The sequence below is a fragment of the Pomacea canaliculata genome, linkage group LG7 (genome assembly GCF_003073045.1).
Source record: "Pomacea canaliculata isolate SZHN2017 linkage group LG7, ASM307304v1, whole genome shotgun sequence".
In the NCBI taxonomy this organism is placed as follows: domain Eukaryota; kingdom Metazoa; phylum Mollusca; class Gastropoda; order Architaenioglossa; family Ampullariidae; genus Pomacea; species Pomacea canaliculata.
The window spans coordinates 8,577,952-8,601,452 of record NC_037596.1 but is presented as its reverse complement, the minus strand read 5'-3'; the positions used below and the strand labels follow the sequence as shown (position 1 = coordinate 8,601,452).

The window sequence follows — 23,501 nt, the reverse complement described above, 5'->3', positions numbered from 1 at the left end:
ATATCAGTTTTTTTTTTTTCCTAGTAATTTTCACTTTTAAACATTAGTGAGTCTCATCAAGATTGCATCAATATTTGCAATTTTAATCTGAATTAACTTGAGCTAATTTCAGAATGGAAAGATATTGCAACTGTTTTCGTTGTCAGTAGTTCTGCACTTCAAATTTGCACGTGGAAAACGAACGATCTTTGTAACAATGAAGTTTCGGAATCAAGAATATAATGGTATCCAGAATCAGAATGTATAAGGGTGGATCCTAGACCTGGGCGTTTGCTAAATAACTTGTCAAGTAGATCTGAATCCTTCTCGAAAACGTATAGAATGTATTTCAAACCACTTCTTATTCAAATTGATGACTTAAAAGAAACTGGCGCCACTCTCCCCATACTTTGCTTATTATAGACTCTGATGTCACTCGCGATGCTCACGATCACTGATTATAGAAACTGACATCACTCAGGATGTTCCACTGCACACAAGTCAGTGTACATCACGTAAGTCGGAAAGAAAATTTGCCAGGGAGGACTGCAGCGGAAACGATTGAGCGTCAGAAGACTGAACATGTAAACGCTTAGGTCATAGCGCGTGTGAAATTAGGAAAATTAATATTACATGATTACTTCTAATAATTCTTCGGTGACACGGTTTTAAATGATTAACGTATGTCACTTTTAATTAAAGCAGTTTCTTGGCATCCGAATGGAACAAGATAACGATTATATTCATAGATGTACCCTAAAATGTATTTTTTTTCTCCTGAGAATTGTAGCAAGCTCACACACAAAACCAACAGATTAACAAGGGAGGTCGTTAACTCAACAGCTTTAATTGATGATCTGAAAATACCTAACATTTTTAACCGTCATTAAGAACTTTTATACAAGTTCCTTGCATTATGTAGATGGGAACACGTTTCTATGTCTTGTCTTTTTCTATAACTAAATAATATAATTTGGGGATGAGAAGGTAAGTAATTTTACAATAAACACCTCATGTACTTTACAGGTTTAAGCAAAAACAAAAAACAAAACACACATAAGGCAGTCGAAAACCAAAAAGAGACAAAAGTGCAGCCCTTTACGGCAGTTATTTTTGAAAATATTTCATTCCTCCCTCCCAACTTTGGTGAGAATATTCAAGCAAAAGTTTGTATTAGAAGTCCTCTTAGTGATCAGGTAGTGTCATGCTGCATATACCCGACTGCTCGTCCGTCTGCTTTCCTGACTGACTGGCTTTCATGCAGCCGTTCTTTCCCACAATAATTATTACATCTTTCTTAAAATTATATCGTGAACATAGCCATAAGTTTTCAAAAATTATTAGCGAAAGGAAAAAAGATCCCTAAGACATCATCAAACCAAAGCTATCGTCCTCGTCGTTGCGATAATCTACTCCTCTGCTTCTTCTTCTCTCCCGTACTCTAGTACTTTAGTCGGCTTGAACAAGTAGCTCTCCAAAGATTTACGCCACAAAACATCACATCTACAGTAGAAAGGACTTCGAGCCGTGAGTAGAGTACAACAAGACTATGTGACCTAAGTATATTGTGTGGAAGGCTGAATGGTACCTCCTTTCGTGACAAGCTTAGTACAGTATAATCTCTTTTGTCCTGAACTTTGCTAACAAGCTTGAACACGATGACACTAGTCCACCGACAAACTTGTCGCCATCGCCAACACAAAGGTGCTTACATCTTCCTCCCGATAAGTTTCACGTGAACGCAGCTTTCAAGTCCCTTCGCTCAAGGGTCCCTCCGTCACTTCGCTGTGCCTGCGTCCTCCAAAACACGCCATCCCATCATCCACCCCACCCCCGTCCATTGTTCACACCAGAATGTTCAACTTGAAAGTGACGTAGTGGACCGACTTCTTCGTGCACGCTGCAGAGAGAGAAGCGCGTGCTATAAAGATGCAACGAAGCTGTCTTATTCACAACTCTAACCACGTGCACATGTCGGGGGAAAAGCGCGGATATTCTGTTTTCCTTTACCTAGGTCGCGTCATTCTCCGGGCACGCCCCTGGGGACTGAAGAGCGGCTTGGACGCAATAATTGTGTAGGATGTGGACACAATGCATAGGATGCAAACAGACCGAGAAACAACTCGCTCCTCTTGGCAAAAAGACGTTCATATTTCTAGACGCCACCCGGGAAGACGAGCTGTTCGAGATGAATATACCCGTCTCACGCTGAGCGCCATCTTGCTTCGCTTCGATCGGACGAAAGAAAATCAGGTAAGAACGATTACTCCTACTTTTAATTTTTTTAGAGGGGGATAGGGGAACGCTTGGAATAACTGACAGGAGCAAATAAACTATTATAGTCCTGACTAGTTTCTTTAACACTATCCGTCCAACATGGCTGTTTGGGTGAGAGGCGAGGTTGGCGACATAACGAGGGTAATTGACCCTTGATGAGGGAAATCTGTTCAGCCAATAAGGGTGGCGAGAGGAGGCGTCGGTAGAAAACAGGTGACCGGTTACCGAGTTGATGCTGCATTTCCTCCAGTCGACCTTTAAAAAATATATATATAAGTAAGACCAAACACTAAAACTTTTAAACATTTTATTTTAAAACCCCTTCGCTTGTGTTGTCGTCCAACCTAAAGACTCGTCCCTTTAATTATTTAACAAAGAGAGAAAAAAATCAGCGCGTTCTCTAGCTATTCCTTGCAGTAGGGTGTAACTATAACCGTTATCTGCGAATGCTCCGTATCGTCTGTAAATACAGATGGTATGTTGTATCGTCAGTGTTAATACATATTTCATAGTTATCCCTGTCATATCTCTCTCTTTCTCGTATTATTCTCATGCAGCTAGTAAATTAATTGAAGGGCTGTCAAGACAGTTGGGCTACTATGTAGTTTTTGAAGCATTTGTTTATGTATTATCAGAGAAAACCTATTGCTCTTCAAAGCCTACACCATCCGATATAATTCGTCTATTGATCACTTAGCATTTGCAGATGTATCTGGCCACTCAGCCTTTTCCTTTCTATGGATACAGTTCCTCAGCCAGTCATTGTTCCGGTCGCAAAGATAAGCATCAAGTCCTTCTTTCCATGTTACAATATTTCTAAGGACCTAGAACATATGAGTATAAAAAGCTACATTCCATAAGATTACAATTCTACAATACCTACAATTCTATCGTCCACTACTCATGTTTCTGGTTAAGCATACTTGACCATAGTTCTCAACATCTAACTCCACTTGAGAACTAGGTCGTCCATAAGCTTCTAAAAAGCCCTAACGATAACACCCTTCACGTCTTGGGTGGACTCATTTCTTATTCTTCAGGATGTTAAAATTATTTTTGAAATATTGACAAATGTACGAATAATATGTCTGTAGCTCATGATTTTATTTTTGATTCATGGCTTGAAACCTAACCAACCCTTACCCTGGATATCATTGAATTATTCTTCGCCAAATATTTCGAAAATAGTTATCAGGGCCATATTATAACTCTCGTCCTTCCCAAGTCACCGCTGTAAATCCTCAAACATGAAATGAAGCTTAAAACTGGGGAAAAGAACAGCCGAGTGATTATAGAGCACCGAACTACAGAAGAGCACGTCAGCCAGTTCGACGCTCCGTATAGCGCGACGTGCCTCCTTCAGTTGACCTGGATGGAAAGGCAACAAAGGAGAGATAAGTGACAGATAATAATTCGTCCAGGATATGAGATTTTCATTTTTCTTGTCTTCTTTTCTCCTTGCTTTTTCTTTTCTTTCTTTGCTTCTCTCATACCTTGCTTACTGTTTTCTTTCTTTCCGTCTTCGTTGCTTTCCTTCTCAATCTCCGGCCTTGACTAAAAAGTTTGACATTTACAAAGATGTGCATATGAGCACACCTTGTCGCCGTCTAGTCACACGATACTGAGTTTTCTTCGTTGTGCCTTTCTTGCAAATGTGAAATGCACCAAAAGAAACAGATAAGAAACGAAAAATGGGTGAGCAGATGTTTAAAAAGAAAAAAGAAAGAAAAGAATCTCAACAAAAGCAAATACTGCTTTCCTGTTACTTGTGTTTGAACAGTATATAGTTAATGACACGGATCCCTCGGTAACAGGCCTGGGCATCATCTGAGCAGCATTCAGTGTCAGACAAGCGACGCCGAAATAATATTCATTCCCCGCGCATCCCAGTCTGCTTGCTAAAGCTGATGCTGCAGAACCTGCTGAAGAACGTGTTGCAGATGACAGGGAAAAGCATCGCCTGTGTTTGCACACAAAATGTTGCAGAAGTTTTCAGCGCTTCTTGAGCGCAACGCTGTTGCTACTGATCTTCAGATTGTATGATGATGGGGACTGGGGGAGAAACGGGAGGAAATAGCTGTCGTTGGTATTAAAGATTTTCATTGCGAAAACAGTCAAAATGTGTGTGTGTGCGAACAGTACAGTATGTTGATAAGAAGGTGTTCAAGGGTAAGTACCTACCACTTTAGCATTCCTCTTGGCTAATACTTGAAAGTGCTTAAAAACTGTTGAGCAAATTTTGCCAACAGTACGCAGCGCTTATGTAAAGTTTGAATGTACTAGTTCTTTTCATAGTGAAATTATTTGCGATTTTGGAATAAAAGAAGGGTAAAGGTTATCAACTTTATACTGTAATAAAAGCATTCATAGATACTGATTACATAGATACACTTCGTAGTCGAAACTCCTTCTCTCAAATTTAACACCTCCCTTAAATACATGTTTTCTTACTTGTAAAGTGTGAAAAGATAATCTCACTGCAACTGACAGTGTGGAATCTGGCATTTTCTGACCTTGGAATCGACGCACAATTTGCGTGGTTTATCTCATTATTTAACCAGGAATTCCTTGCAAAGAAAAGCATTCTAGAGTGGAACTCTTCAGTAATAAAATCAGTGACTAAACTGTTTCGGTGTCTTGAATGATACTGTTTGACTAAATACATGACTGGTTCATCCACAACCAGTTTTGGTGCAAACATGTCATAGTCTTTTTTGATTATGCCATTAAAAAGCAAGCGCATTGACGTAAAAGGGTTTAAATTAATAAATGTGTTTATATATCTCCTCTTGTTTCATAGGTAAGGGTTTTTGTTTCGTATCTGCGTCTGCGCTGGCATTGGTATGGTCTACAAAGTAAAGCAGTTGGTCATCACAACATAGGCCGGTTCCTGAGACCGACGCGAGGAACAGTCCACACTCGTCTGCACAAAACAAGGAGCGTGAGCCTCAGACCTGACTTGCCAGCACCAGTGAGGACAACAACAAAAGAGATCCAGATATCTGACTTGTCAGTGTCGGTCAGACAAACGATATTCAAGTGAACTATAATATCAAACTTCCCAATGTCAGCCAAGAAAGAGTTATAAAAAATATAACCACGTAGCAGATTCTCCAGTGCATCAGAGACCAATCTGAACCATGTGCTAGACTTTTTAGGAATGAACTTGTAAAGAGAGAGTACTGTGAACCCCATGCTAGACTATTAACCTCGAGAAAGTAATCCAGCGTCGAATACACTGACACCAGACACAGGATCATGAAATAAATTTTGATGATTTTACGATGAGTACATGTTTCCCCGCTTCAAATACCTGGCTTCTTTGTTATGGAATGATCAATATGAGTGAGTGGGGAAGTAACGACACGAACATTGTGGTCGGCTGAGTGAAGAAGCCACAGACACAATGGAGGATCCAAGTGTTCTTGGTTCACAAACACGCGACGGTTCTAACCAGCAATGAAGGAACTAGTTCCAGTGACGTCCCCTGCCTGGCTAATGACTCTGGTTTGAATGACGGACAACAACCGGCTCCACAATCCTCCGACGCCGTCGACGAAGGGAGGGTCATCGCGCGTCAGTTGTCTAACTTGTCCGAGGGCGCGACGTCAGCGACGTCAGACGTGGCATCAGAGGTTAGCACGAAGAAGGAGAAAAGAAAATCTGCAAAGTATAAAACTCTCATTAACGTTTTCTCGAAAATGAAGACGGGAACCATAGGGAAACGGAACTTGACTGAGGTCACGCCTGATCTGGCCGAACGCATACTCCGGACACAATCACAGATCAAACGCATGTCAGGTAAGAACCTGAAAGACAACGGACACTCTAATGTGACGTCAATGGCTGCAGTCCAGGGATCAGAAGAATCCAAATCTCCATCCGAAGAGTTACACAACAGGAGAGCAAAGGAAGCAGGCGGCTCACATGTAACCTCTGAACCTTCGCGGTTTCAAGAAGGTCCGCCAGGAGACGTCGAGCACCAAGGTCCATCAAAACATCTGAAACGACAGGCACCGCAGATACCCACAGGTGGAAGGGTCGGAAGTGGCTTACATGTGACAGGACAGAGTCCAGACGACGCCCGGGTGGACCCGGAACTGGATTCTGAACTGGTTGTGCGTGAGCTGGAGTCAGTCATTAATGAACACGAGCGCCTTACGTCTTCTGCGCACTCTAATCAAAGAACGGTACAACAGGCGGGGAGTGGTCTCACTTCTTTCGCGTACGACCCAGAATCTGGGACTGCTCCGTCGACACAGGTGAGTGCCTCCAGGGCATACCTTGGACTACCACAAGGCAAAAAGCGAAGCTCGAATACTGTTTCAGGTGAGACACAACAGGAAGATGAAAAGTCAACGGAAGGAGACAATTTAGTGAATAAAGAAGGGAAGGACATACTGAAATCAGAAGGAACTAAAGGCAAACCCAAATTATTCCTTCCTTTACCTCTTGATGCAGGACAAACTGAGACAAATCATTTAGAGAACGGAGTCCTCGACTAGTCCCGATGAACCATTCAGTGCCAAAGTACCGTTCGACAGCGACGAAACCTTGAAAACTCCCAAGATCCTTTCCTCGCTCTCTCCCAATTACTCCGAAAAAATGCATCAGAAGCTCAGACCAGCTCCTGCCATCAGAGTCTCAGTCACCACAGAAGCAAGAGGAAGAAAGCCTTTTTTGCTGCAACCACGTAGGCGTCGCGCCGCAACGATACTGCGGTGACCACAGTCAGGCAGTGTGTCTGGAGTGTGCGTTCGAATTCCATCGCAGCTGTGCCGACGTGGAGGGGATGCAGCAGGCTGCTGTGGCACGCAGGAAAGAGCTGCAACGGCTGTGTGACAGGATGCTGTACCGCAAAGCCGAGTGGGAAAGTCTTCTAGGTGAGACAAAAACGTACAGGACCTTCGTAACAGAGGAAAAGGAAAAAACACTGTCAACTATCAAGGTCAGTGTTTCTTCTTTGTCTTTTTGTTGTCTTCTTCTTTGTCGTCGTCGACAAGGACAAAATATTCATTTTAATGAGCATCATCAAAGCTCCCAACTAACTCAAAAAGAACGTTAAGTGGATTAGATATGTTTCTTTTTCGTTTTGCTGTAATTGTCAGCTGGGCGGCCTGCTGGCGTAACGGTTAGTTCCTGTCATGCAGTGAAGATTGGCTGTCCTGGGTTCAGATCTTGTCTTGGACATGCTGTTCTTTCTCTGCACATGGCAGCTGTTTACAGGGCTGGCTGCTTTGCCTTGATGTAGCCTTAGTCACTGGTTCGGCGTAACCATCCCCCTCCTCGCCATTCCACCCCCACCCACTCCCCGTAACCATCATCTCAAATTTCTGATTTCGTGGACAGCAAATAACAGAGGAGATAGCGAGAGCCGTACAAGAAAAGGGGGAGGAGCTTGCCCGAGAGGCGGAGAAGCTGTTCGCGGGCGAGCAGGAGAGGTGGAGCCGGCGAGAAGATGAGGTGAAGCGCGCACTCAGCATGGCGCAGGAGGCGTACTCGGCCAGCGATGACGTCGTAATGACCAGCGACAACAACAATGTGCTGCTTAGACAGTTTGGAAAGCTTCGCGGCAGGTAAGAGAAACTTATGATGCTGTTATAACACTTATAACACTGCTAACAAGTCAGTCTGAAATACATAACTTTAAAGTCCCAGTAGTGGCTACAGTTTTGTTTCTAATGACTGGATAAGGCTTGGTGCAGAATAGTACTGTATTTCCGTAGGGGAGTGTCGTTTTCCTGTTCTCGAGATACGTGTCTATAAACGCGAGAAAGAGGTCAACAACGTGTACCTCAGAAATGTACTTTACAAGTGAACAATATATATATATACACGAGATCAAAACCAGGCACAAAGCATTTGTGCATACATGAATATACAAAACAACCAAAGACAAAAAAAAAAAAAAAAAAAAAAAAAAAAAAAAAGAAAGAAAGAAAACCATACACGCTGATACGTTTAAGTTTTGAAAGCCTCAGTAAATGGGAGAATAGGAATATGTTAATTAGGCGTGTCCATGGACAAACATAACGTCGCGATTTTGCCCTCTGTCTAGGCCTAGGGTGATGCTTGTATGCGTGTATCATAAGCTCTACCCAACTATTAGAAAAAAAATGCATACCACTAAATACCTTGAAGTATACACGTTTATGTCAATAGTTTAGACAACCTCTTCATTCGAAAAACAAGTTGTGTAATCCTAATGCATCCTATCACCTGAAAGATGTTCAGCGCACCTCGGTGGCACCTTTAAAAATAGTCTTCACAGTTGTACAGCAAACAACCACACTGATCACCATATACGAACATGGATGCGGCAAGAAGATAGCAGCAGGCTATGCAAGTCCTCGTATCCGAGGACCAGCCATTCTGTAAATAAATATCCAATCATTGGTGGTCTGCAGTGGACAGGAAACCAAATCCACATACACATATTTAAGTAGAACGCCATCGGGCAACTGAGGTTCCAAGCTAACAGAGCTTTTGCGGGTGTATACTCTATAAATTCATTTATCCATCTTTCCATACATACATTTCAGTCTTTTCACTTAGTTCAAGATCCCCCCCCCAAAAAAAAAAAAAAAAAAAAAAAAACAACAAACAAACAACAAAACAAAAACAAAAACAAAAAAACCACCCTGCACGCGATCGGTGACATACGACACGAAAACTGAAGGAAGCATTTCGTGACTTCAGCAGCAAAGAATCATGAGAACGCAACGACGCAAAGAATGAACGGGTTGGGGGGCAGCGGGCATCAAATGGGCGATGGACTTTACTTACATATGCAGCTATGTCCACTGTGTCAACACTGTACACGCTAGCCGTGTCAACCCTATACAGTAGCAATACTCGCCTTCAGACCACTCTTAGAGCATCGGCACGCACAGGCTTGCATCCGCACGGAGGTGTGAATTGAAGAGAGCAAATCGTTTTGTGAAAGATTTTCTACCCTAACTCTATATTTGGATGTCTGCTCTCATCCCTGGGAATGCCTAAGATCGCATTATCCCACTGATCTAAAATTACCGGACTGTTCGTGCGTTGTAATAGAACTTGCTGAGTGTAATGTCATAAGTATGTAAATCAATGTATTGTCACTACCTCCTCAGATTTGAAATAAAAAAAACTAAAGCATTTAAGAATACAAAAAGTGTAAAACGTTGAATTTTATGTCGATGAGTATGAAAATACATTTAAAAAGGGAATTAACTACTGAGACAGTGAACTGAAATTTCTAAAATGGCGGCTACTGGGATTTAAGCAGAGCTAGCTACAGTCTGCCCATTAGTTTCAGATCAGGGAATTTTTCCCGTATATTTAAAAGCATTTTCAAAATAAACTCTGTTCTAGGTGTGATGCCGTGATGGAGATCGAAATAAGTGACGTCAGCGAGATACTGAATCATGTTGAGGTCAAAAGTAAGTGGCTGCAGGAGCTGGCGACCAATGACGTCATGGAGCTGAATGCAGAGCGGTCCATACCGGTGAAGAAAATTCAGCCGCTGTCCGAGAGAAGTCTGGAAACTTTTAGACGTATTTCCCGGAAAAAAGTAAAGATTTTTTAAAATAGGGATTAGATATTGTTAAGGAGGGAGAAAGTAGATGACACTTCAAAGAAGCGATTGCAAAGAGACGAGCAGAGTGGACGTGGAGGACAGAGACAAACCCATGGACAAACACACAGAGACACACTTAGACGTACTGGGACAGCGTGTGAAAGGAAGAGGGGGAAGGAAAAGTCTGAAATTCAATACTCAGGACAGGATAGGCACGGTAAGTATTTGATGAAGAGGGCTAGCGTAAAACACGCATGCCGTTTAACTAGTGCCACTGCGTAGGAGAGAAAAGGCGCCAGCTGGAGAAACGGGGCTGGAATTCATGTCAAGCCATTAACGGACCGGTCACACCTCTGTCTTCGCAACGCAGGTGCCCGCGATGGGCGCACAACTAAGCACACAGAGCATGTCACGACCACGACAAGGCATATGCACTCCACGCAGGATAGAGGTTACCGGCTTGACCGATGTGTAAGTTAAAGGCTCGACATGAATCCCAAACCCAGAGCATCAGTCAGTCTCGATCGAGTCCTTTATATTCTACCATTTGTGCTTTACCAAAGTTGCGCAGTGCATGTGTGTGTGTCTGAGCCCTCGTTGTTGACTATGTGGTCTGTTTGACGTGTTGCTAGGCGACAGGCATTAAAGAGCAGCACATTCGAGGGAAAAGGCGGCAACTCCCTACTCCCACCTTCACGGAGTGGCCAGCGGGCGTCCCTCGCCAGGTCTCTCGCCTCTACGGGCAGCCTGGCATCACTCACTGCCTCCACGCCCAGTATGAGCTTCCTGGATGGACCGCAGTCTGTGAGATTTGTTCATTTTATTCTCGTCATACTATAATCATCTTCCTCCTATTCATTGTCATCATCTTTTTATTTAGGTTTCTATCTTTTTGTCTTTCTGTCTCTGCAGCTGTTTATCTCTCTCATCAGGCCTGGTGTTCATTTTATGTGAACAATAAATACTGGAACTGAAAGAACATATCATCTTTTAGCGACTATCATAGAGAAGATACGAAATTTTCTTATAGATATTTAGTGAAGTTTTTTCTAATAATAAGGGAAGCTTAGTACAAGATACTATTTCCCAAATTTTCATTCTCGAGATACACGCCTACAAACATTACCATGCGCAGAATATCAGAGTTGTACATGGATACATTTACGTTGTCAAGGATACCACGATATGGTCAATGTATTCAAAAGATACCTCTGTGGACAACGTGACGTCATGAATGTGACCTCTTTCTGTACATGTTTGTGGGCATGATTCGTAATAACGGCACGAGTGTATTGACCCAGATTTGGGGAAATCGGGAACTTTACCCACTGCAGGGGAAAAATTGCACCCTGCCAGATCTTTCACATAATGCGTTATGTTGTAGCTAGAGACACTCTTGTTTCATTTAAGAATTTTTGAAAGATGCATATCTTAAAGGAGTCATTATAATTATTGAAATGTTTAAGCAGGAGGTTTTTTTTCTATCAGATGTTCGAGTTCTGGGCCGGACTGGGATCTGACAAGTACCCCTTCGGTTTGGGTGACATGTGTATACTGCAGCCTAGGGGGACCATTCTGATTACTTATCTCACCAGTGACGTATTGAGAGGGTTTCCGTGGCGACAGGTGTCGCCCGCCTTTGTATCTCAGCCTCTGGGATCCACTCTATGCAGCATTACACAGCTGACAACAGAAATTGTAGCCGTAACATCATCGAACAGTGACCAGCTCTCCTTCGTTAAGGTGATTATTCTGGATTATTTCATGCAGCGTGCATCTGAATATTCAACAAGCTGTTTCTTTTCTATTTTCATTCTTCGTTATTTCCTTTTTCCACTCTTCCTTTCATCTTATGCTAATCTGATTTTTAAAATTCGCAGCTTTGTGGTTTGAAAGCTAGAATTCAAAGCAGAATAGATTTCTAGTTTGAGTGTCGGACACATCTTCTGTCTACCAACACTAGCGATGTGTATCTGATTTATCAGGTAAAAGAAATCGACGCAAAAGGAGAGGGCTGAGCTTTGCTGTGCCATAGATAATGAAATAGTGTTCACTGCCCATGCAGGCACTAACCTACGAAACCTTTACTTTTTCCGTTTACGTATAAATTGGACAAAATATTTTCTTGCATTTATGAAGGGTTAGGTTTTGTTTTAATTAATTACTTAAAGTCTAAGGTGGTATGTGATCAGTTAGACATTGTTTTCTCGCAGGTTGAAAACAACACTATTAATCTCATGCACACGCTGTCCATGAAGAAGCAATACCGCGCAGTCACCTCCATTGACTTTCGCACATTGGCGCTGGCCACAGACCACCGGAAGTCTCAGAACAATGTTATCGTTATCGTCCGATTTGATTCCTCCGACTTCCGGTCGTGGACCCACTTGCGGACGATCAACGGTCGGACAGGAAGCTTCCCGAGGCTGAGGCTCTTGTCGAGGACTCTATTCAAGGTAACGGCCTGGTTCAACAGCAAGAAGGCAAGGAAGATCAATAACAATAAAAGAAAAAGAAGAAAATGAACAAGAAGAGGATAGCAGAAATTACAGATTTGGGTTGTTTTCTTCTGTTTTCTTGGTTTTCTCCCTACTTAGCAAGTTATAAGTATCACGTCACTTTTCTCTTTTCATCTACCACCATGCAGAGAGGAGTAATTTTGATGTTGCAGGTGCCGTACAGCATGTGTATCACTAACAGCGGTTACCTGGTGGTGTCCGACAGCGAAAACAAAGCGTTGTTGTGTTTGGATCAGACGGGACAGACTCATTTCCTCTTTCAGCCTCCGAAGTAAGATGAGCTCCATCTCATGTTGCCACGTAGTTACACCCAGATCCGAACCTGTAGCTTCACCCCAGCAGCTGCAATGCATCTTGTATCACGTTATATTTTTTTAACAGTATCAGTCAAGTATCAGCTTGTGAACGAACATTGAAATAAGCAAGTTTACTTAATGACACATTCCTTTGTCTGAAATTATCCGACTAAAGAAGTTTTTAGAGAAGTTATTTAAAATATACGTTTTGAAATGTTTCGTCTTTGGCAGGCACAGTCGAGTGATCGACACCCCAGGAGGTGTTGCCTGTAGTCCATCTGGGTTCCTCTACTTGGTGGACTCGTGTGAGCAGCGAATCTTGCGTTTCAATCCGCGCGGAAGACTTCTCAAGGTGGTGTTGTCGCAAGAAGATGGTCTTGAATGGCCAATCGCCGTTGGATGTGCAGACGACAGCACACTTTGCGTAGCAGAGTTTTACGGACAAGTCAAAATTTTCCAGATTAGGTGATCGGTCGCCTGTGCATTGGTTGATGTAGATAGGACAGCATGCAGTATGTGCTCTCCCTTGTAATCACAAACAAAATTCTCGCTTTTGCTCAGGCTTTAAACTCCGGGCAAAAATATTTTGGACTGAAAACTCTTTGAATTTTAGTTTTTGAATGCAGTGAAGTGTGACGGCTTCTTCCCCTCCCTAAAGTCCCCCTTTGTGCTTTAAAAAAAATCCTTACAACTTTTTCTTAAATGGTAACTCTCATAGTTTTTTTTTAAGGAACTATCTACCTTACCGTTCAAAATTCGACCTTTAAATATTTTAAACTACCATGGATGAAAATTGAGCCATTTTCTTGAGCACTTTTTAATCCAAAAAGAGCAAATCAAAAATTGTGTCAAATAATCTTTATTTCAGGGGCCTCTTTAACACATGTGTTTGTTTTCATGTGATATGAAAATAAATCTTAAGTGGGCGATCGTTAATGAAAATCTCGTTTGAATAATCAGCTTGCCTTAATACCCCACATGCCCAAATGTCAAGAGAAATTTTTCAGATGTGAAGTCGAACAACTTGGGCTTTGATGTCGTTCGATATCAGATAAAACCAACCTTTGATCATGGCCGTCTTAGTCGTGTAGGTGTACAAAAGTACCACTGGCCAGGGAGGGAGTTGTCATGTCCTTTGTATAAAATTACCATTGGCCAGGTAGAGGGTTATCAAGTTATATGTGTTTGAGAACACTTTCCTGTAGGTACAAGGCAGGAAATGCAAAAAGTGCGAGTTGTGTTTTTTTCTTCATCACTTGTACAACAGAAAAACTTCAAGCAGCTGTATGCTGTACCTGCTTGAAGAATGCTAACACATGCGTACAAAAGCGCCTATTTTCGTGGTGATATGTATGCGTGTGTGTTTGTGTGTGTGAAGAGAGAGATACATAAAGAAAGACGGTGTCGTTGTGAGAGATACTGAGCGCGAGAGGGAAAGGGTGTGTATTTGTGTACACTTGCTTGAATATGTGTTCATGTAGTCACATTGTAAAAGATCTGAGGGCAAAGGTCGGGACGGGCTGCAACATATGTTAAGGCATTATAAATATAACTGGCAAAATCTCCTCATTTGTTTTAAGAGAAAGAACTGCAGCTCCACAAGTCTTTTATTTGTCGTGTTACCGCTACCCGGTATGTCTCATAGTGATCATAATGCATGAGAATATTTCCATTGTATACGAGTTGACTCAAGCTTGCAAGCCATTATATCACTTATAAGGACTTGTCAAAACTGCGTTATAGTTTTTAATTTCCTGTGATAAAAGGTCTTGCCACAAATAGTCGCTTAACTCAATGAATTGTTAGAATATTTACATTTTTAAAAAAATACGAGGTGTCGTTTATGTGTTTTGCTGAGTGTGATTTGGAGTGACTGGAAAGGTGGTCTACATTCAAACAACGCCCCAATGATTATGACTAGGAAAAAATTAGAAATTTGATTTCATTTGTTGGGATGGAAAAGTTGTTATGCCAGTATGCTTATTTATTTATTTTTAGCTCGAACATTGTACCAAGAACACAAAGCAACTTGACTGCCACGAGCTTATCAAATTCGCTTCCGAGTAAGGCTAGGAGAGAACAGAAATGAATGAATGCGGGTCAATAGTATGTTGTTATAGAGGAATCTGAAACAAAGCACAGACGGAAAGTGAATGAGTTCGCACGCAGCACATAACTCCAGCTTGTCAAGCTCATTTAGCAGGTTCAGGTACTGTAGGTGTGTCGCTAAGAATGCCACAGTGGATTCGGCTAGAAACGTATTTCTGCTGCCTCACCCACTGTAGGACCTGCTCAGCGTTTGGGGAGGTGTAGGGGGATCTTGAAAGTGGCTGGTAGATGTGTAGTGAGTGGGAGGCTGTGTTTGCTCCACATGTTTGTCTTATGTCTCTCTTCACTGCCCGCTCTCTATTCAGTCCGGTCGGGAGGCTCTTCCTATCATGTTAATTTTGTCGCTGTATGCTGCTGATCTTACGCCCACTTAGCATCTAGCAAACACTGAAAGCCTGTCTCTAGCAGCCTCGTGCATAGCAGGTGGGCATAGAATTTGAACCTGTTGTCTGAATTCTCCCGAGAGCATGCTTGTCTGTCTGTTCGTCTAACTGCATATACAAGGTTCTATTCAAACAGTCAACGACTGTACAAGATTGAAATAATTAAGTGCATCGGTATCTACACAGCAGATACTATAAGACTAATCAGTTAATTAACATATGAGAGCAAGCACGCACACAAAATTGCATGCTGGTACATCGAGCGCCTGCCGTATTTGATGTGAGTCGTTCCGAAAAGATCTGTGCCTTTTGCACATTTATGTACCGAACGCTTAATAGCGCATCTAATCAATTTATCAATGTGAACGACTACTTGTGTAAATCTTTCTTGCCTCTGTGGCTGGGGTTGACTATTGACGTGTGCATGCATGACTTACAGCGCTACAGGGCTTTTGTGTGCGCCACTGAATGTACGTAAGGACTTCATTAATATCGGATGGTTGCGGAATTTAGCATTAGTTATTGACAATACAGGTCACTTACAGTATTATCTTATGAACATAAATGGGACAACACTCCATGTCAAAGCTGATTTAGCGAAGAATTCCCATTCCGTTGTTGGGATGGCGTGGACATTACCAAAAACAAGCTCACGCATTGGTAATTATCGCTCAGTTGAGGCACGGACGTGTAATACAAGTTCGTGGTTGAGCTGTCTGCGTGTTCGAACCGAGCTTATGCGGTTGAAGGATCATTCGTGTGCTTGTTAGGAAACGGCCATGATCGGTCGATTGGACCATTTATCAATGCCATCAAGTCGATTTGACCAAGACTAGGTCGATTCAGCCACAGTCATAGTCGATTATCCATAGCCCACTCTGCATCACCAAATACACCAAATACAAAATAAGTTATTATCCAGTGTGATAACATTCGTTGTTTGTTGCATACATTCAAAAGGAGATGAGATTTTTTTCTATACAAACTAGTGACGTAACAATCGTAGGTCATTCGCCATGCATTTATATCAGATGATAAATATAATACATAGATGGGACACGCGGATACCTATAGATGCGTGTGAGCGAGGAAAAAAAAAAATCGAATGGCAAGGGTCATAGATTAATTTACGCAATAGCAGAGCAATTGGTATGGCACAGCCGTATAGTTGATTGTCACGTATTAAAAAAAAATTAAAGCGTGTTAAAAATGTGAAGATAATAGAATATACAGAAAACTCTGATTTATCAATTAAAATTGACTTGGATCACTCTCTCTCACACACACACACATACAAGATCGACATGTATTAACCAAGGACCAGAAAGGAAAGTTCATAAAAATCCACTTATTTCGCTGATGAGTTAATTCATGATGATTTGGTCGAATTAACTGATGGTCAATTCGGCAAATTGAATCGACCGGCGCCTTAGGAAACGACAGACAGCAGAAAGAACGCCTTAATTTCAAAAGTTTCTAACAATTTCAGGGTGATTAATACATTGCAATTATTACATCAGATTACGGTGACGGTTATTTTCGTTTTGAATTTGTTACCTTTCTAAAACTGCAGTTGTTTACAAATGTCGACGACAGCTACGATAACTCTCTTTTCAAACTATCCGGATGTAGGTGGCGCGGTTAGGTTTATCGGCTCTCAAAGCGTGCTTCGTAACCAACATGACAACCATGTTCTTTTTCAGATTCAGTGATAAAAGGAAATTTTATGAATGATAAGAAAGGAACTCTCTTCGTAATGGATTTAGATATGTCAGCTATTCACACTTGCTCCTTTCCTTTGCACGTGAATGCGTTACGCATTGAAGCAGCGGTTTGGCGTTCCCTCGTCTGCCAGCCACTAGCGAAAAACACGCCTGCTGTTTGGGACATCACCGATGTGAAAGCAGAACCCCTAAGTCTGATTGGCCACACAAAGGCAGTGTCTGCACTTTGTTTCAGTCACGATGAACCCGTTCTTTTGTGTTCTGCAGCCGACGATTATGTAATTGTGTGGAATATTCGCAAATGTCAGCATGACTTTGCCAAGCAACTCAAAGTCACAGGGAACGTTGTAGTTGTGAGACCTGGAACGACCACCTATATCAGCTTTAGCCTTGATGCTGAACATATAGCACTATGTGTAGATTCGGTAGTGAAAATTGCTAGTGTTTCGAAGGCAAAAATAGTTGCAGAACTTGCGAGTCACCAGGCGAAAGTGACGGCGGCAGAATTTTGCCCACACTACATTGGAACACTCGTGTCTATTTCAGACGACAGAACATTTAAGGTGTGGAACGTGCAAGATGTTAGCGTCCTCTATCACTCCCAGATAATTACTTCTTCCCCACTAATAAGCATATCTATGAATAAAGCAGAGCCCCACGTTGCTGTTGGCTCAGCAGGTGGTGTTGTAAAGGTTTTTGACTTAACTGATGGGAACAACTTCCGACAGTTATTTCAGCTAGATATAGGCAAACACCTGGCAAAAGCACACAGAACGCAGAACCAGGAGACACAGAAAAAACAGTTTTTTCCTGACACCTCTGCAGTTAGCTCTCATAGTGGCACCTCCCGCCAAAGGACAGTATCAGACACATTCAGTAAAAGGGGATGCCAGTTTCACCAAGGTTGAATCAAGTAACTCTGTATTAAGTGTCTTCTATGTGCACACACAACCACAGAACCTCAGAAACGTTTCTCACAAAGGCCACCATGCAGTAAGTGATGCCCTGTCTTCAGTTAGTCCTTTCTTGCCATTGCCACAACAGATGCTTTGCTTTTGATTAACTCTCGGACACTTGATCTTCTGAATTCTGTTAATCTAAAGGAACCATTATACAGCACCTTATATTCCTCAACAGATAGAAGAACTATCGGCGCCATTAGCATGGCCAGCACTGGACTAGTTAACTCCCAACAACTTCTAACTGTTGTTGGAACCCTTTTTGAATCGCAAGTACATGCAATTCAATGGAAGATTCCATCATCATATGATAGTTCTGTTGCTAAACAGTCTGTTATTAATACCATACACAATCAATCTCCTGGTGATTTATTCCAGGATCAATTAAACTCTGCATCTTCTTTGGATGATGCTTTGAGCATGGTTGCAAAGACTCCACTGCTAGAGGATTCACCACTCAAAATTGAGCTTGTGCCAAAGGGAGAGACTACAAGGAATGGTCTATCAGCTAGCCGTCAGTCAACATTAAACAAAAAGAAGAAGCCTGATCCTATGAATCAGCCATTAACATTCAAATCTAGCATCAAGTCTTCTGGCTACTTTCAATCCCCATGCAGAACCATGTTTAAACCCAAAATCAATAACAGCCAGAAATCCAAAGATGCAGAGAGGCATCCCACAGGCAGAAGTCAATTCTGTGTACAAGAGTACCCAAGTGATGCTGGTCCACCACGAGAGATTGAGGAAAAATTAAATGTAAGTGCTATTCCTACAGCCATAAGGAGTCTGAAGTTCTCACCCTCTGGAAAGGGCTTAGCTTGTTCACTCACCAACATGTCCATGTTGGTGTTTCACATCCCCTATGGCCAGAAAGAAAGCAGCATTTTTGTGGGGCATGAAGGTAGGTTGTCATTGTAAAATATAGAACAGATAGTATTCAATTTATCATTTTTGACAAGAGACTTTCATTATGAAAATAACTTTTTCTTTTACACAAAGAAATACTTGAGTTTTAACTATTAAATTAAGTAGAAATTAACTGTACTTTTATTTATGCAATTTTTTTTTTTTTTTTTGCTTTTTTAGAAAATCTGCATATATCACCTTAACCAAAACTGGTTTTTAAAACTGTTTTTCTGAAGTAGTCAAAACTTAATGTACATTGTAATTTCAGTTTTAAAAAAAAACACTTTAATTAACTTAAATCACTCAAAAGTGGATAATGATTATCCGGAACAAAGGAAATCAGATATATAATCAATCTGATGCCATTGCTGCACAAAACTCTCAGTAAACTATGGAACATTGTAACACATGGATATGTTTCACTCGCTTCTCCACAAAGAAATTACATTTGAAAAAGACTAGAAATCCTTTTGTTTGTAGAAAAACGATTCAGTTTGCAGTATTTCCAATGTAGTGGTTGTAGTGTGCAGATAGAAAAATCAAACATGTGACAAATTTCTCCTGTACACTAATTCCAGCATGGTGCACCACTGGCTGTAGCAAGCCAGAGTGCTTGCACATTGAGCAGCACTGTCCCCTTCCTGAATTTTTATTGACAAGTTCGATACTAACAACTGTTACTGTATTTACAAGGTTGATATAAATCAAATACATAGGCACTTACAGATTAAAGAAACAATAGTACAAGTGCCACATAGATGATGCTGGAAATCTGATTTTGTTTTGTTTTAGGTGCTGTTAATACAGTTCACTGGAGCAACTGTGGCAAGTTTCTCATCACTGCATCTAATGATAAAAGTGCCATTGTGTGGGACAGAAGATCTGGAGAAGTACTTCTTCAGCTTTCAACATTCAGCCACAACTTTAAGGAAACTCAGAGTTCAGGAAAAAGCAAGGATGCTACTGCTTTTCTGAAAGAAGTCAAGGGAGCACAATTCTTTTATATGGACAAGTTTATCTTGCTCATTGTGTGTAACTGCCTGTGTTTGTACAAATATCACCTGGATGGAAGTAAAGATGACATCAAAAGATACCAGGTGAAAAGCAAGTACAAACTGGTGAAACAGTGGGAAAGCCCCAGTCAGAACTTGACTGCTCTTGCTGCTGTCAATTCCTTTTACTCACATCTTGCTTTATGTGCAGGTTCAAACCGAGATGTGGAAATCTTTGACCTGAACATAGGGCAACAGTCACATGTGTTCTCAGATGTTCATGTCAAGCCTGTGCACAGCATTGGCCTGAATGAAGGATCAACCTTTACCTCTCAGCCTCTGGATGCCTTCAATGTCTTTGCCACCTCCTCTATAATGGACTGCATCAAGCTTTGGGATGTTCGAACCAAGGGCTCTGTCATGAGGCTGGAGGGTCATGCAAACAATGCACATGGATGTGGCCTTTCCTTCAGTCCCTGTGGAACCTTCCTTGGATCTGGTTCGGAAGACAAAATAGTGTATGTTTATGATTTAAGATCTGGAACTTATTGTCAGAGGTTAAGAGGTCATTCTGATGTTGTATCTGCAGTAGCATTCAATCCTGGATGGCCATTGATGGCAGCAGGCAGCACAGATGGGAAAATCTTTCTTTACAAAACTTAACCTTTTGCCATCTCCTTAAGTACTTTCTTTATACAGGACAGGACATCTCATTTAGATAGACACAAGCAGTTTTGGACATATGTTTGTGTAGCCAAGGATCTTGTACAGTGCCTGTGCAGGGTTTCTTGTTGAGGGCTTACTATGAAAACATTTCCTAGAGATGAAAAATGTTGTTCTCATAACCAGCTTATAAATAATTGCTTTAAAAAAAATCAAGTTCTAGAAAAATGTCACAACACACAGCACCAGAACAGAGCTGAATTTCCAAGAGGGTTAAGAAGGCAAGGGACACTGAACATCTGGGGCACTGCATGTGCAGAAAGGCAGAACCCAGCCTTCTTCGTTCACCAGCATCTTTCTAGAAAAAATAGTTATCTGACTTATCATTTTTTCTAGAAAGATGCTAGGTGGATAAGTGGAGTTTTACATACACAAACCCAAGCCAACCTGGAACCAGCAACCTTTAGCTTTAACTGAGCACAATAACTGCTAGGCTACGTAGCCTTCTCAGTTTCTTAGGTGCAGCTATATGCTTCTGACAGAAAGACATTTAGCAATAATCATTTTGCTGGTTTTTCTCTCCACTAAAAGATAAGTATAAAATATGCTTGCAAGAAAGCTCTTTTAAAAGTAAGACAAGCATATGTTTCAAGTTACTGCTGACAAAAACAAGAGCTTGAAACACACAGTGCCAAAGATTTTTCTATTTATATTGTTTAGAGTCCTTTTTAAAGATGATGAGCTGACAACAAAAGTAAAATATGTGATGGATTGATAATAAATGATTGAGTATACATGGAAAAGCTGTTAATGTCTGCATTGTCAGAAAAGACATACCAGCCTTCTGACTGCATCATGTATTGGAAGCTTTCCAGATATGCTGCTGAAGCCTGCTTTTGAAGATATGTAACATTTCTAATATCCATGCCTAGACCCCAATACCCAGGTAACAGGAAAAACCATTAACAGTGGAAAAAAGTAAATCTGACATTTACTGGCAAAGCAGGTAAACTTATTTGAGATGTTTCCAAGTTACCTTTCTATTTCAAATTACTTTCCAGGTGACACATCTTTGCTTCCTAGAAGAGCAAGTGTCATGCAGTGTGTGTTAGTATTTGTTTAGTCCCTGTCAGCAGTTCATGTTCTGAACTCCTGCATTAATATTATCTGGTTAGGCAGTGCAATGATTGGGCATCTTGCAATTTTGTATTGTTTTCTCATCACTCATCTTTTTTTCCATCTCAGCTCTTGTATAGGGATTGTGGCTGTTACAGTAATGATGCAGATTCAGTTACAGACCTACAAATTTCGTTTTTTGCAAAATACACTTCACAGCAATAAAAAGATAAGTGTGCATGTCATTAAAAGGTGACACGTGGTTTTCCAGGAGTTCTTGTTGGTGGTAGTTATACATATGTTCATGAATGCACACACATCTTAAAGAGTATATGGCTTACTTCTTGATTCACACAATAGCAATGTTCAAAGCAGCAGCCAGGAGGTGGGGGGATATGATTAAAGTTTTATGCTGAGCCAGTAACTAAGACTTTATCATGGCAAGGCAGACAGCCCTGTAAACAGATGTCACATACAGAGAAAGAACAGCATGCCCAAGATGAGAGCTGAACCCAGAACAGCCAACCCTCACTGCATTGGTGACAGGCACTTAACGTTGCGCCACTGGATTGCCCGCAGTGGCAAGGATAATGCAATAATTTTTTTGTTCACAAGTAATATTAGTATGGAACTGTCCCAAATGAGTAGCAATAATTACCTTCCTCTTTTCAGAAGAAAAAAGACCAGTTAATCAAGATAAGCATACCAGGCATGTGAAATATTATATTGTCTTCAAGAGCAAAATGTTACTTTCGTGTTATTTTTATCCTGCTTTGTAATGTGATCCTTTAAAGTCTTCCTTTACTTTAAAAAAAAAAAATTGTGGCTCGTGTAGTTTATGATTTGGTTGTTGATACTCCACCTTTCAACATAAAAATAATACTGTTAATGGCTTATTCAACACTCTCATTTGAATCCGTCAAGTTAATCTGATGTGGATTTGTTTTTTGTAATCTATGAGTTATCAAGGGATTGATGACAGAAAATCGATCTCTTTCATTATGTTGTATTCAGAACATCTGACTGCATATGGTTTTTATTCCCACCTCTACAATGCTGATAACAACAGTTAGGCAGAATAACTGTCAAGACTAAAATATAATTAATACCAAGTTGTGAGCACTCATGCCTTGATAATTTTATTGATTACTACTAATAGAGCCATTTTTTCAGCCCAAGGACGTTTTTATGTACAGTCCAACAATAAAGGGTTGATAAAAAGTGAAGATTTGCCTTCCTCTCTCTATGCATGTGGCTTATGCATAGGACACACCCATCCTCACCTCTGCCACTGTTACCCGTGCAACTACAAACGACCAAAGATGCAGTTAGCAGGGCACACACACACATCGGCTGCAGCAGCAGCAAGCTAAAAACTTGAATACCTTGTGCATGCTGAGTATCATTTTCACCCACGTAACCATGGAGTTTCATTTAATCTCCATGCAGCTATTCAACCCGGAGAACTTACGTAATTTTTTGCAGTTTTCCTATATTTTAAGCTTTCAACTATTTAAATCAATTATCCTCTTTGTAGGCATAACAATTGCATTCGTCTGTATATTTCCAGCTGTATTTAGATGACTGTGCCGTTTTTTTTAAAATGCGAAAACGTAAGGAATGAGGTCAACTGAAGACGGCGAAGGGGTTTCCCATCTCGGAATCTCCAGCCTCGATTTAGGAAACCGCATCGTTGTTGTTAACCTGCATATTTTAAAGCCGTTCACACTACAAATATTTCTCTGTAAAAGCAATAAGTAAAGGACAACTGATGGCCACATTAAAAACAGTAAGTATCGTCTCGAACTGTGCACCGTCATGTTACTTGGCACAACCATAAAATGCCCATAAATCTAAAGTTTTAATTTTCGCAGACAGATGTAGGGAGTTGAAGAATAACTTTCTCTCCATGTTTCTAGCGTGTTGTGCATCATTAAGTGTTAATGATACAGAGCGGTAGTAAGACAGGTTTGGACTGAATAATGTGCCGATCAGAGCTAATAAATAAGATAACGAC

The 23,501-nt window shown here is 41.2% G+C and overlaps 2 protein-coding genes across 2 annotated transcripts; both read left to right on the top strand.

Annotated features, from left to right (window-relative positions):
* Positions 1–6,313: 6,313 nt before the first annotated feature.
* On the top strand, positions 6,314–10,634 carry LOC112568366. Its single transcript, XM_025245643.1, has 3 exons — positions 6,314–7,204; positions 7,606–7,832; positions 9,613–10,634. The coding sequence occupies exons 1-3, from the start codon at positions 7,049–7,051 to the stop codon at positions 9,824–9,826; spliced, it is 597 nt and encodes a 198-aa protein (XP_025101428.1). The 5' UTR covers positions 6,314–7,048; the 3' UTR covers positions 9,827–10,634.
* A 5,886-nt stretch (positions 10,635–16,520) lies between these two features.
* LOC112569074 (WD repeat-containing protein 27-like) lies at positions 16,521–22,705 on the top strand. The gene is made up of 3 exons (XM_025246734.1): positions 16,521–17,411; positions 18,186–18,708; positions 19,506–22,705. Exons 1-3 carry the CDS (start codon positions 16,851–16,853, stop codon positions 20,366–20,368), a joined length of 1,947 nt encoding a protein of 648 aa, XP_025102519.1. The 5' UTR covers positions 16,521–16,850; the 3' UTR covers positions 20,369–22,705.
* Positions 22,706–23,501: the final 796 nt, after the last annotated feature.

Coding starts and splice junctions, on each gene's coding strand:
- LOC112568366 (XM_025245643.1), top strand. CDS start 7,049: ATGCAGCAGGCTGCTGTGGCACGCAGGAAAGAGCTGCAACGGCTGTGT. Junction 7,205..7,605: donor AAACACTGTCAACTATCAAG/GTCAGTGTTTCT, acceptor TTTCGTGGACAG/CAAATAACAGAGGAGATAGC. Junction 7,833..9,612: donor TTTGGAAAGCTTCGCGGCAG/GTAAGAGAAACT, acceptor ACTCTGTTCTAG/GTGTGATGCCGTGATGGAGA.
- LOC112569074 (XM_025246734.1), top strand. CDS start 16,851: ATGAATGATAAGAAAGGAACTCTCTTCGTAATGGATTTAGATATGTCA. Junction 17,412..18,185: donor CAGACGACAGAACATTTAAG/GTGTGGAACGTG, acceptor GATTTATTCCAG/GATCAATTAAACTCTGCATC. Junction 18,709..19,505: donor CATTTTTGTGGGGCATGAAG/GTAGGTTGTCAT, acceptor GTTTTGTTTTAG/GTGCTGTTAATACAGTTCAC.